The sequence below is a fragment of the Danio rerio genome, chromosome 19 (assembly GCF_049306965.1).
Source record: "Danio rerio strain Tuebingen ecotype United States chromosome 19, GRCz12tu, whole genome shotgun sequence".
In the NCBI taxonomy this organism is placed as follows: Eukaryota; Metazoa; Chordata; class Actinopteri; order Cypriniformes; family Danionidae; genus Danio; species Danio rerio.
The window spans coordinates 43,337,501-43,352,664 of NC_133194.1; the positions used below are offsets into that span (position 1 = coordinate 43,337,501).

The window sequence follows — 15,164 nt, forward strand, 5'->3', positions numbered from 1 at the left end:
ACCAAGTTTATATTATATATTGTGTGGGTAGGAGTATCCATGGCATTCTGAGGACCAAATATCTCCTCATGTATAGTAATAATAGTAATTTTTGACCTTATAGGGACCAAATATCTCCTTATGTATTGTAATAGCAGTAATTTTTGACCTTATTGAGACATTATATCGACCAAACATCCCCTTGTATAGTAATGGCAGTGGTTTTTAATCTCATAGGGTCATTTTTCATGACACTGTGAGGACCAAATATCCCCTCATGTATAGAAATAGCAGTCATATTTGACCTTATAGGGACATTATAGGAACCAAATATACCCTTGTGTGTAGAAATAGCAGTACATTTTAGGGACATGTTTACCTTATAGGGACCAAATATCCCCTTATGTATAGTAATAGCAGTCATTTTGTACCTTATAGGGACATTATAGGGACAAAATATCCCCTCATGTATAGTAATTTTTAACCTCTCAGAACATTTTTTTCATGACATTGTGAGAACCAAATATCCACTCATGTATAGTAATAGCAGTAGTTTTTAACCTCATAGGGTCCTTTTTTATGACATTGTAAGCACCAAATATCTCCTCGTGTAAAGTAAAAGTAGTCATTTTGACCTTATATAGACATTTTAGGGACCAAATATCCCCTCATGTACAATAATAGTAATTTTTAACCTCATAGGACATTTTTTATGACATTGTGAGGACCAAATACCCCCTCATGTTTAGTAATAGCAGTAATTTGCTGACACTTCTAAGGACATTATATGCACCAAATATCCCCTCATAAATTGTAATAGTAATTTTTTACCTCATAGGGCAATTTTAGTCATGACATCGTAAGGACCCCCTCATGTGTAGTAATAGCAGTCATTTTTTACCTTACAGGGACATTATAGGGACCAAATATACCCTTGTATGTAGTAGTAGCAGTACATTGTAGGGACCAAATATCCCCTCATGTATAGTAAAATCAGTCATTTTTTACCTTATAGGGACATTTTCATGACATTGAGAGGACCAAATATCTCCTCATGTACAGTAATAGCAGTCGTATTTGAACTTATAGTGACATTAGAGGGACCAAATATTCCTTTGTGTATAGTAATCTTAATTTTGACCTCATTGGGCCATTTTTTGATGACTTTGTTTGGACCAAATATCCCTTCATGTGTAGCAATAGCAGTAATTTTCGACCTTATTGGGCCATTTTACTTGACATTGTTGATACCAAATATCCCCTCATGTATAGTAATGGCAGTAGTTTTTGACCTTATAGGGACATTGTTTTGGTCCCCATAAGTTCATCTTATAAATCATGCAGAGTGAAGGATGTTACGGTTAGGAGAAAGGGCGACAGATTACATTGTGTCAATAAATCTCCTCATAAAGGCAGTTGAGCTGTGAATATTTTTGATGGTTCTGTCAGTCTTTATGGACCTGCAGATCTTCTCTTCGTGCCTTCAGGCTCTTCTGGCCTCAGGCTGAGAATTAAAACTAAGCTGAAAATCTCCCAGAGAAACAGTCAGAGCAGAGAAAGCAGAAGTAACATGTCTGACTGACTGTTTACATCTCTTATTTACAGAACCCAATGAGAATTAGCTTGGGTTAGCCTTTGATAATCGCTTAAAGATTTAGTAAACAAATTACCAGCTATGCCAGACTACAGTTTAATCCAGTTTGAAAATAAAATATTAATATGCTGTTATTGTTGTACACAATAACATACAATCCAGATGAATTAAAGTGCAGAAAAAAAATTATAAAACTGAGAATTGCAAACTTAGTTTTGCATTGCAACTTTTTTTTAAATGCATGTAAAAAATGCACTATTTTTCTCAACATATTAGATATGTATTATTTAAATTATAAGCAATAATAAATAAATTATTCATATTTAAACAATAATTAAATGATTTAATATATGTATTTAAAATAATTAATTTAATTTTGTTTTATTTTATTTTATCAACAATAATTTTATTATTTTGGATCCCAAAAGTAATTTAATTCTTTAACTTAACAAATTAATCCTAAATTATTTAACTTTATTTTGTTTTATTCACTAGCCCAACTCAACATTATGACCTGCCAAATAGCCCAAAAATAGCCTTTTTTTTTTTTTTGTCTGTCTTGCCTTAGAATTATGCTGTGTTCATAATAATACATAGATGGGGCAGACCATAATCATATTATTTAACAAATTTATTTATTTAAAAACTGAATCTACTCAACACAGCAGGACCACTGACGTTTGATGTTTTTTTTGCAATGATTTTATTATGAATGATAATTGTACATCTATGTTCACACAGCTGCTCTGGGTGATTCTCTTTCATATTTCATAACAGATTGCTCAGTTATTATGCGATGATACAATCAGCAGTGTTAAAGATGAATCTGAATCCGCCGTCATTGTCTCTAGCACAAAGAGATGAAAGCGATGCAAGCGGCTGGAGAAAAGCTGAATCAAACGCTTTCAGTTGTCATGTTGTGTAGAGTGTTTTGTGTACGCCTGTGATTATGTGCCATTTTACTAAATGAGACTAAATATTATTCTGAGCAGTGTTTGTGCTGAATGCAGACAATGTGTTGAGGTTTGATCAGTCTAAAGTCTACTGAAACAAGCATGTGTTGATTCAGCCTGATCTCACGAGGTAATGTAAGTATTTTACATTTTGTCAGTTTAGTGGCTAATTCGTACGCTTTTGTACAAGTTCAGTCGTATGAAAATGTTCGATTTTAAAAAGGAGGCATGGCACCAAACCCCGCCCCTAAACCCAATTGGTGGATGAGCAAATCATACTAAATTGTACAAATAAGATCGTACAAATTCATACAAATTAGCAAAACAAAATCATAGTTACAAATTGCCGTGAGATAGTGTTGGTTTATTTTAAGGGCTTAAAGTGATAGTTCACCCAATTAAATTTAATTAGTTCATCATTTATTCCCCCTTCACTTGTTCGAACCATGTTTGAGTTTCTTCTGTTGAACACATTTAAAAACAAATGCTGGTAACTGAGCCCATTGACTTCCATAGTAATTTTTCCCCTTCTATAGAAGTTGATGGGTGTCAGCAACCAGCATTCTTCAAAATATCTTCTTGGGGTCATAAAGAGATGGACATGGTCAGCAACATAATGCTTAATTGATATTAATGGGCCCAAAGTGTGCCAAGAAAATATCCCCCACGCCATTACACCATCACCATCAGACTGAACCGTTGATACAAAGCAAGAAGGATCCATGCTTTCATGTTGCAGACGCCAAATTCTGACCCTACCATCCAAATGTTGCAGTAGAAATCGAGACTCATGAGACCAGGCAACAGTTTTCCAATCTTCTATTGTCCATTTTTGGTCAGCCTGTGTAAATTGTAGGCTGTTTCCTGTACTTAGCTGACAGGTGTGGTTTTCTGCTGCTGTAGCCCATCCGCCTCAAGGTTTGATGTATTGTGCATTCAGAGATGCTCTTCTGCATACCTCAGTTGTAACGAGTGGTTATTTGAGTTGCTGTTGCCTTTCTATCAGCTGGAACCGGTCTGGTCATTCTCCTCTGTTCTGTTTGTGAGTGAAAATCCCAGTAGATCAGCAGATTCTGAAATACTCAGACCAACATCCATGCAACTTTCAAAGTCACTTCAATCACCTTTCTTCCTCATTCTGATGCTCGGTTTGAACTGCGGCAGATCGTCTTGATCATGTCTACATGCCTAAATGCATTGAGTTGCTGCCATATATGTGATTGACTGATTAGAAATTAGCGTTAACAAACAGTTGGAAAGGTGTACCTAATAAAGTGGCCGGTAAGTGTAAGTATATATCTGACTGGAACTGCTGATCAAACAGTAGAAAATGAAACTCTGATAGAAAAGTCAATTGATTTTCAGAATCAATGCTGGATACTTCATGTTTAAAATAAAACATGATCAAAATGAGATATTCATATAGTTTTTCAAGGCATAATACTGACCGGTCTGAATCTTAAAGGCATAGTTGTTACAAAAACTATAATGATCCACAAAGTAACAGAATGAAATAAATATTGAAGCATGTGTTGCAGAAGTTCTTAAAAAATTAAGCATACTAATGAAAAAACATGACAGTTGTATGTATATACAGTATGTATAGATTTTATGTATGTGTGTCTTATGCTCAGTCTGAATCGGGTGGGCTTAAAGGGATAGTTCACCCAAAAATGACAAATTTACTAATATATTTTGAGGAATGTTGGAAACTGGGAGCCGTTGACTTTCATAACCGGATAACTATGGAATACTTTGTAAGGCAATAGTTACTGTTTACAAATATGCTTTAAAATGTCTAACTTTTGTGTTCAACTGATGAAAGAAATGTATCAAGGTGACTAAATAGTTTACATTTACATCTGAACTATCCCTTTAAATTCAATAATACACATTAAATTTCATAATGACAACAGAAGTATCTGATGTACAAATGTCTATTTAAAAAGCAGAATAGATTAATTTCCTCAGGATTTTGTCAGTCCAATAATTCTTGAGATAAAACTGTTTATTTTCACAGTAAACCACAAGAATTAAAGTAAATATTGGCATCATTTTTAAGAAAAGCCATTACAAATGAGTCATTTTAGGCTGGAAAATAAGTAAAAATGACCTGCAAAATTTCTGGATTATCCAAAATGATCCTTGCATGCTTATTTTCTCATGCGTCCAAATTTTCACCGTCCTAAATATCTTAACAAGGGAACATTAAATCCGAGTGTGTTTATCAGAACGAGAGTAACGTTGGAGGTGTTTTTATGGCCGTGTTTATCAGAATGAGTGTAATGTTCGAGGTGTTTTTATGGCCACACAGAGGTCATTTGTCAGTGCTGCACCTGTGGAGACTGATGTTGAGTGAATGTGACACCGGCTGGGCCAGAAATATCTTCATCTGCTGCCTCTGCTTCCACAGCCCTGGGCCAGATCAAACTACAACTCCATTACACTCAATGTGATTAAACCTTCACACTCAAACGCCTGCTCCTGCTGCTCCGCCAATTGAGTAAGAGCGGTATGCCTCTTTCTTTAGAAGATATTTTGGGATGTGTGCTTGTGATTTCTGATTTACTAAATAGGGCAAGTTCTGCAGATGATCTACTCGGCAATGGCTGCATTTCCATTACAAAGTTGCACAAAATATGTGTTATACACTCGCCGGCCACTTTATTAGGTACACCTGTCCTACTGCACTTAAACACAAATTTCTAATCAGCCAATCACATGGCAGCAACTCAATGCATTTAGGTAGACATGGTCAAGATGATCTGCTCCAGTTTAAACCAAGCATCAGAATGTCAAAGAAAGGTGATTGAAATGTCTTTGAATGTGGCATGGTTGTTAGTGCCAGACGGGCTGGTCTGAGTATTTCAGAAAATGCTGATCTACTGGGATTTTCACGCACAACCATCTTTAGGGTTTACATTGAATGGACCTGGCAGCCATTTTGCTTTATTGTTTACATTGATTATGTGTTCGCTTTGGTGCAATCTGTTAGTAAACCTGGCCCTATGTATTTGTATGTAAAAATATAAGCCGAGTCGCAGGAAAAAAGTATTAAATACAAGCCATCAAATTTCATTTTATGTACAATGTAGAGGCATGTTGAGTTTGTACACATGGATATGACTCCAAAGAGGTGACAAAATATTGTTTTTGTTTTCTAAAATTACAATAGTTTTTCCTGTGGCATCTCCAACAAAAGACACTTTAAAACATGAGCGAGAAATGTAGCTTTTTTGACTTCAAACTGATAAGAACTGTAGCTCAACTGAGCTTAATGACTGACTGTAAGTACACTGTGATAAATCAGTTTCACGTTAGACTAAAACAATTACATGGCAAATACCACGTCCAGGATACTGACACAACTCACAATGAAAAAACGTTCACAATTTCACCTCAAACCCGTTGAAACACAACACACTATGTACAGCTTAACATCTCTTTTAAATAAAAATACAGTGTCGTAGTCCCAAGTAATACAAAAAATAAACATTTCATACAGAAATAAACCACAAGCTTGTGTCCAGAGTGTCTTTGTATTGGATGAACAAGTTCACGTTGCTAGCAAATGTTAGCATTCCTATAATTGTGAATTGATTTTTGCATGTCATTGAAAGTGTTTGACTCTCATTAAGCAGTAATTGATAGATTTATAGTGTGCGTTTAATATCTGTGAGGTGATTTTTTTTTTTTCCTCTTGCTTTCCTCACAGTTGTTTAGTCGATACACTCATGAATATGTCTGCTCTACATTTGCTTTCATAAATCAAATAGTATGTCTTCAGGCATAGCAACATGATGAGTTGCTTTGATTATAAAAATCCATCTGCAAATGTGTGTCTGGATGTAACATCACCACCAGTGCAAAAGCTTGCAGTCAGTAAGATGTTTTAAAATATCGACAGCCAATCAGAATCCATCCTGCTTTTAAAGAGATCAAGGGTTAATATTAGCAGATTACAAAATAGTTGGAAACTTATAATAAACTGAATGATATTGTTTTCTTATGTACATGCTAATATAGATTATAGTTCTAATACTCTGCTTTAGTGTTTGTAAAAACTTACAATTGTGTGTTTTACGTGATTTTTCACTGCGTGTCTTAAAGGTCCAGTCAAAAAAAATAAAACATTTTTTTTATGTTAGTTTCAGTCTGTTAGTTTTAAGTATATCTATTTGCTTGTGTGCTCCAAAATAGTGACATTTACATTTTGAGGATATAAAATGGATATTAACACCCAAATCTTACAGTTTGTCATTTCCACCTAAAAGGATCAATGGTTTTTTCACATCACCTCATACTTCAGTTTCTCATCAAATCTTCTGACCAATCAAATGCAGTGTAGTATCTGACATGCCTCGCCCCCTAAAGATGCTTTTCAATTGATCCCCTTGTGCTCATCCACTCTCACCGGTGGAGCTGTGAGAAAAACAATACGCTACTGACTGTTCTTTTAAAGGGGAGGAATTGATCTATGTTCCACCCTCTCTTCATTTTTAAGTTAAAATTACGTCAAACATCGAATAGAGAATTCGATGTTTGACATTTCAAAGTACTTCACGGGACTTTTAAGTAAATTAGCATTTTTAAATGGAAAAATTATGTTCAGACTGGCACAAATTGTTAGTAATTGCTATGAATTGCCTTTTTATTTTATATTTTAAATATATATATTTTTTAGAATCTTTGATGAATAAAAGGGACCACATTTGTTTAAAAATTAAAAATACAGCACTATACACATTTTACAGTCTCTTTATATAATTCGTTCTAAAAATAATGTAATAATTTAATAAACTTTAAATCTTACTGACCACACACTTCTGAATGGTAGTGCATGAGTCTATATGTGTAAGAGTGTGCGCAAAATGATTAGCCCTCCAGTGAAATTTTAATGTTTTTAAATATTTCTCATGATCTGTTTAATAAATCTAGGAAATTTTCACAGCATTTCCTATATATACATATATTTTATATATATATATATATATATATATATATATATATATATATATATATATATATATATATATATATTTTATTTATATATATATATATATATATATATATATATATATATATATATATATATATATATATATATATATATTTATATATATTTATATATATATATACACATATGTACTGATGACAGTACATAATATATCAACACAATCTCACGGCAATTCGTAACTTTTTCATTTAGTGGCTAATTCGTACAAATTCGTACGATCTAATTCGTACATTTTTGTACGATTTGCGTATCCCCCAATGACGGTTGGGTTTAGGGGTGGGGTTAGGTGCCACGCCTCCTTTTTAAAATCGTACATTTTTTTACGACTGAACTCGTACAAATTTGTACGAATTAGCCACTAAACTGCCAAAACGTAAAATACTTACGTTTTCTCGTGAGATCAGGCTATATATATATATATATATATATATATATATATATATATATTATGTACTGTCATCATGACAAATAAAAAGGGTTATTAGAAATTACTTATAACTATTAATTAGTTCTGTTAAACAGCACTTGAAAAATATTCAACAATAAATAAATTAACAGGAGAACTAATATATATGCATGCAAATGTGTGTCTGTGTGTGCAGTTTAAGCTATAAATATACTATTTATATCAGAATCAATAAGGCTAAAGTGTTGGTTTATTGTCATTACGCCATTTCTTCAGCTTGAATGAGTCAGTCCCACAAGTAATTTGCTGGCAAACAAAAGCCAGTGAGGAAATGTGGACTATTGATCGCTATAGTTGAATACGTGAGGTGAATTTGGTGCGTTCACGTGTGTATTTTGGTTGCAGAGAGGAAATGCACTTACTGGTGAAGCAGCACTCCAAAAATACTGAAATAATCTGACTTGACAAATACAATCTGCACTCTGAACCACAAGCGCTTATTAAATATATTTTTGTATCTTTTTCTTTTGTTAACAGAATACATTTTATGCACAGGTTTATGAATTCACCTTTTAAATGGTCCACGTTGTTCATCCTTTCCCTCCACACCCGCTCTCAAGACAAAGAAAAGGCAGAAAAGCACAGCTGCAAAAACAATAAAGCAGTCATAAAAATCTTGCAACACAGATAAAAAGCTATTTTCAGATGCGAAATGACCATCAAACGGCATCGGGAACAGGATTCAGGCACAGAAGAACTTTCCTTTGTTCAGAGACGCAGACGCATGAGCGAAGCTTGTCCTCTAGAGAACCATTTCCCAGTAGCTGTAGCGAAACAGTCTCGGAGTCCCACAAATCCGCACATCCTTTGGTTTTTGCAAAGTAACTTTTTTTGTTTGTTTGCGGCCACAGACCCCAAAAGGATGTGAAAACTAGCAGCTTTAAAATGACATATTTTCCGAAAAGTCATTATTTTTCAGATTTCCTTTGCATTTTCCCTCACAGAAGCAGAGCTGCAGAGAGTATAAACAAAGCCTGGTGTAATATTTCAACAGATTTGCCAACACGCAGACTGTGAATGTTCTGCTGTCGGCTCTCTAAGTGCTGAGATGGGGGAGTTTACGAACGTTCAGTCAGAAAGGAGTCTGCCGTCTCTGGTTTGATTGAATCACTTCTTTTCCTAGTATTATCTGTTTTGTTCACGCGTACGTTTCGCCCGTCTTGAGAGCCACGAGCTCGGAGTCCTCTGTTTGTTTACCGTTCAAGTGTTCGCTGTTGCAGTCGTGGTGAAACATGAACGCAGGCACCTCAGTGATGGAGGTTGCGGTGTAGGATGTAGATCTCATGGAGCAGTGTTCACGCCGTCTCTGACCCCACTGCGCTTTATATTGCATCCACTGCCTTTTCAAAGCTCCCTGGACCTGTAAAGCAAAACGAATCCATTTAAAATACTTGAATTTTATATATCATGTAAAAGAATTTGGAGTTTGCATGTTCTCCTTGTTTTCACGTGAGTTTCCTCTGGGTGCTCCGGTTTCCCTCCTAGTCCAAAGACATGTGCTGTTGGTGAATTGGGTGAACTAAATTAGGAACGCACTCAGTGGCGCTTGAATGCTAGCAGGAAATGGGCGTTTTTTTAAACTTCAGTACCGGGACAACACTATTACAGACAACACGAGGGTGTGCTACAGAGGACTGCAGTGTTTTATCGCTCACCGGGTTACATAGAGTGAAGCAGGAAGCGTCCCCACAGTGTTTAACTGGTGCCATGAACTGAAACCTAGGAGGACACTTGAGCATATTACTCTTAAAGAGATTGTGATGTTGTTTGATGCTAAATTGCTTTTAATTGTTTAAATTAAACTGAACTGAATGATATTAAAGTGATGTTTACACCATTTCTGCATTTTGAAATCTCGGCAACAGCTGGAGGTTTACAGTCCACTGCATGTTACTGCAATGTTTTCAGTGCTGGTCCTATATTTCTGGGTTTCTTCCCACCGCAGCCTCGCTTTGGTTCTTTAAAATGGCGGCCACGTGAAATAAGCGTATAGTGAGAAATAGTTTTCTCTGATCTGTATCTTAAATAATAATATTAATAATTAAAATAATGCATAATTTAAATATGCATTTGACCACTTTTATAATGGTGCATACCATTGTGAATGCATAATCGGGCCAATCAGTCTATGTGAGAAAAAAATATTGTAGATCTAGAGCACCGATAGACATCATAAGTTTTCAAAAGGCACTTTTCTTGTAAAATAGGTGTTTGTATCTACAGTTGATATAGTCTTAATGTGTACTCACACCATGTTATCCGAACCGTGCCCAGGCCCATTTCCCGGATTGTTTGAGAAGTGTGAGTGCGCTGAATCGGGCTCAGGCACAGTTCACTTGGCTGGCCCTGGCCTGGTTGGAAGAGGTGGGCCAGAGCGCGGTTCACTTGGCTTTGGCATGGTACACTTGTAGTGTGAGTGCAAAATGCGCCAAAGCCCGAAACTGAAAGCAAGACGTGACTTTTAAGGGACTGTTTCATATGGATTTATTAATCAATATTACTGTTCAGTGAACGCAAACTGCCGTAGTTTATTAATGACGCAAACCACTCATTGCACGACAGCTGCGCACCTTCAGCAAACCTCCTCACTCCTGCTGCATGAGGGCTTTATGATTGTTTGTGAGTGCCAAAAGTGGCGGATCTGTTTGGCGAAATATCTGACTGTGTGTCACCGCATCCCTAAGGACTGTTCAGCGAAATATTTGACTACATGTCACTGCATATCAAACGACTTAAACAGTATAACTAGAGAAATCTCCACTGTGCTGAGCGAGAGCGCTTACTGAACAGCGCAGCATCGATGACGTAAGCGTGCCCAGGCTCGATTGTAATGTGAGTGCGGGCCTTCGGGGGAGACGGGAGTGGGACAAGCGTGCTTTGGACCCGGTTTGAGGCAACTGTACATATTGTGAGTACGGCCTAAAACAACGGTGCTCAAACTCAGTTCTGGAGGGCCGGTGTCCTGCAAAGTTTAGTTTCAACCCCAATCAGATGCACCTGGGCTAGCTAATCAAGCTCTTACTAGGCTTTCTAGAAACATCCGTGCAGGTGTGTTGAGGCAAGTTGGAGCTAAAATCTGCAGGACACCGGCCCTCCAGGACCGAGTTTGGACACTCCAGGTCTAAAAGTCGTCAAATTAGATGCATAGTTTTTGATAGTTTTACTTAAAGTAAACTCTAAAATAGCTCATCATAGGTAGCTGTTGGTCAGTGTGCCTCAAAACACTGAAAAACTTAATACGTTTTATTAAAAAATGAGATGTCGTTTAAATAAATACATTTAATTCACTGAAGCATCTAATACAAAAACTAACATTACCGAAAAAGTTGACCTATAACTCGTTATCATGCACACTGATCTTTAAAACTTTGCAGACATTGTACATTCACAAAAACAGCAACATTAAAGGTAAAAAACTAGAAGTTACTTTTTAATTGAGTACTCATACTTGCAGTTTTAAATGTTAGTTTTAAACTTCCTCAGCAGTGCATGTGTGGGAATTATATGACTCTATTATATTATTATAACCGATTTTAATGTGCCAATTACCGCTCTGGGTATTTTTAACACCAAACAAAGGAGGATATTGGATCAGGCACAAATCTGAAGGAGACGGGGGCACAGGGGGAGGTAAACAAACATCGCCACAAAGCAAATATTATTCTGTGTCAGTGGCCCTTTTATTGTCCTGAAACTGGATCTGTGCTTAGGACACATCTAAATAGTTGGTAGACGCGCTGATGCTGATGCGAGCGGCCTGCTCATGCATAAGCTAATAACTGACCCATTTTCCAGGCCCAGAAATAATTCAGCATGTTTAAAACATGACTTACACATAGACCAATGAAAGGCGTTAATTCATTCCATTCAAGTTAGAGCCAGGAGCCTCATGCTGAGCATTCTAATGAAACTGTGCCTTCTTTGTTTTGGTTTTGTCATGCATATGTGCTCCAAGTCTGTTTTCCTCAAGTCTGCTAAATGCACTTTGACGTGCTTGTTGGTAGTTATTGCCACGTATTACCTTTTTCATGCACCCCCTCACTTCGTAAGCCAATCTGGCTTTCACATAAAACGTTCTCTGAATTGCATGATGTACAAAACGTTGCATTCTCTGCGACTATAACCAGTCAGTGAGAAATTTATAGCAATGTCTGTACATCGCAACAAGGATAGTGCTTATTACTAACCAAAGCCCCCTTTGAATTTTTATTTTTATTTTGGCTAGAATAAAATCAGTTTTTAAATTTTTAAAAAACATTTTCGGGACAAAATTATTAGCCCCTTTAAACTATTTTTTTCCGATAGTCTACAGAACAAACCATCGTTGTACATCATCTTGACTAATTACCCTAACCTGCCTAGTAACCTAGTTAAGCCTTTAAATGCCACTTTAAGCTGTATAGAAGTGTCTTGAAAAATATCTAGTCAAATATTATTTACTGTCATCATGGCAAAGATAAAATAAATCAAATTTTATAGATGAGTTATTAAAACTATTATGTTTAAAAATGTGATAATAATTCAGGGGGGCTAATAATTCTGACTTCAACTGTATATATAATTTACGTATATAGTATGCCAAACTGTACTATATATATATATATATATATATATATATATATATATATATATATATATATATATATATATATATATATATATATATATATATATATATATTTATTTATTTTTCTTCGGCTTAGTCCCTTATTTATCAGGTCACCACAGCGGAATGAATCGCCAACTATTGCATATGTCTTACACAGCTGATGCCCATCTAGCTACAACCCAGTACTGGGAAACACTCATAAACTCTTACATTCGCACACACACTCATACACTATGGCCAATTTAGTTTATTCAATTCACCTATAATGCATGTCTTTGGACTGTGGGGGAAACCCACGCTAACACAGGGAGAACATGCCAACTCCACACAGAAATATCAAATGGTCCAGCCAGGACTCGAACCAGCAAACTTCTTTTCGAGGCGAGTTTTTCTCAGAATGCTCAGATAACATCTTGCAAATCTGATGTTTTGCTTTAGTTATGATTTATCAGTTTAAAGTTAAATCTGTGAGATAATTTTGTGAAAATATATCAGAATTTTAGATTTATTCCCACGATTAAATGATTTAAAAAGTATTTATTTTATTCTTTTGTGGAAACATTTTGTCACCTTAGAATTATAAGGTTCTAGCTGACATTTTGGTCAAAATTGAGTTATTGACATATTCTTATCAAATGACAACTTGTTTGCATTATGGGATGTTTTTTTGTTTACGGTTGTTTACATTTTAAGACTTTATTTAAAAAACAAATGTTACACACATACTGTTTGCTATGGAATGCAAAAACTTTGAAGCTAAATATCTCAAAATCATTCAGAACACAGATAGAACCTTATAATTCCAAGCTGACGATTTATCTATGTGAGTTGAATAGGTTTAAAATAAATTCGTAATTTCATGTAAATTTATCAGACAAAAACATTTTATTTTATTTATTTATTATTTATTTATTGCTGTTTTTTTCAATGCTAACTGTTTGCTTTATTTTTTGCATTCAAATGCATTTACATAAATTGTTTAAATTCTGAGAAAAAAAATAAAAACCTTCACTATTACATGAATGACAGTTATTCAGTTTAAGTATTAAAATAGTTTAAATATAATGCATAATGATAAATATAAGCCTGATTATTGTGCATTTTTTAGGATCATCACAGAAATCTTGTCTGTTTATTACCTTTTCATATCTGAATAACAAATGCGTTAAGTTTATTGGCTTGTGTTACAGTTATGCAATCCACAACTGCACAGAATGTGCAATTCAAATACCCAAATATTACATGTTGAACTGAATTTTCTGTTATAAAAAAAAGTTAATTGTACCATGTGGAAGCGCGCATGTTTTTGCGATCGTTTTAGAAATTGCCTATGGGAGAAATGATTAGGAATAATAAACAGCAAGGTTAAACAGACAAACAACTACAAACAATTCATGTTCATGACTATACATAAAAAGTAGAATGACACAATAAGAAAGTATCAGTTTGCAACATCAAGCAGCATAACAAGCTGTTTTTAATGTCTAGAAATCAATGGAAGTAAATGAAACCGGAAGTCTCAAGCCAAAAAAATTTCAATGGCTGTGCCCGCTTGTATGTGAAGGATAAGGTCAATAGATGGTCACTGTCTGCTGTTGTCTTCAAAATGTCCTTAAAAGCATATCATGAGCGCTTCCTGACAGATCATTGAGGGAAGTGACATCAAGCATGGCTGAATCGATGTGTCAGTTGCACAACATGGCCAGGTATTCAACCAGAAACCGTCTGAACGCCTGAATGACTTCCTGAACACCAGCCACTAGCATTCTGCCGTTTTGACAAAATGTCAAACTATCCCAAAGGTCACGTCCTTCACACAGGGGTGATTCTGCTTGAATATAGACCCATTTGACATAGTTTTTCACTCCATGGGTGATGATAACTATAACCATGACAGGAAGAATAAAAGCAATATCCCATCTATCCATCTATCTTATTTGCATCATTTCAGCACCTTATTTTTTATGATCAGAGAGTTTGTGAGCTGGTAAAATTCATTAAGTAAGAATGGGCATTCAATAAAAGTATTATTGGTTACCAATCTTAATGACTCTGATTGGCTACTGCAATCATCAGGTCAACAGAAATGTGTGTGATTGGTTAAAAGGTCTCAGTGCTGCAAATATAATCTGATACACATCGAATTGGCACTTTTCATTCATTTTCTCATTTTTAATGTCAACAGCTGTGAAAGTTCAGATTAAATGTAAATATTGAATTTTTGTTAATTTTCCCAGCATTCTTCTGTTAATTTTCGGACCCCGAATGCAGAGTTTCAAGGTGTTTTTTTCCTGCTAAAACTGATTATCTGTCTTAAATGTGACTCCTGATTTCAACATTCAAACTGGCAGATCATGTTTGGGTGCAGCTCATGTGCGCCTAGCAATTCACCAATGCAAATACATTCACCGGCCACTTTATTAGGTACACCTGTCCAACTGCTCATTAATGCAAATTTCTAATCAGGCAACCACATGGCGGCAACTCAATGCATTTAGGCATGTAGACATGGTCTAGACTGGGGGGGGGGGGGGGGGGGCAACCCT

The 15,164-nt window shown here is 35.6% G+C and overlaps 1 protein-coding gene across 1 annotated transcript in view; it reads right to left on the reverse strand.

Moving 5' to 3' along the window:
- The window catches only part of calcr (calcitonin receptor), a 119,212-nt gene that overhangs the window by 1,396 nt on the left and 102,652 nt on the right, over positions 1–15,164 (reverse strand). Inside the window, exons 16-17 of the mRNA XM_073931903.1 lie at positions 9,207–9,369; positions 8,519–8,594 (exon numbers count right to left, since the gene is read on the reverse strand). Coding sequence (XP_073788004.1) covers positions 8,519–8,594; positions 9,207–9,369 — 239 coding nt within the window. The remainder of the gene's footprint in view (positions 1–8,518; positions 8,595–9,206; positions 9,370–15,164) is intronic.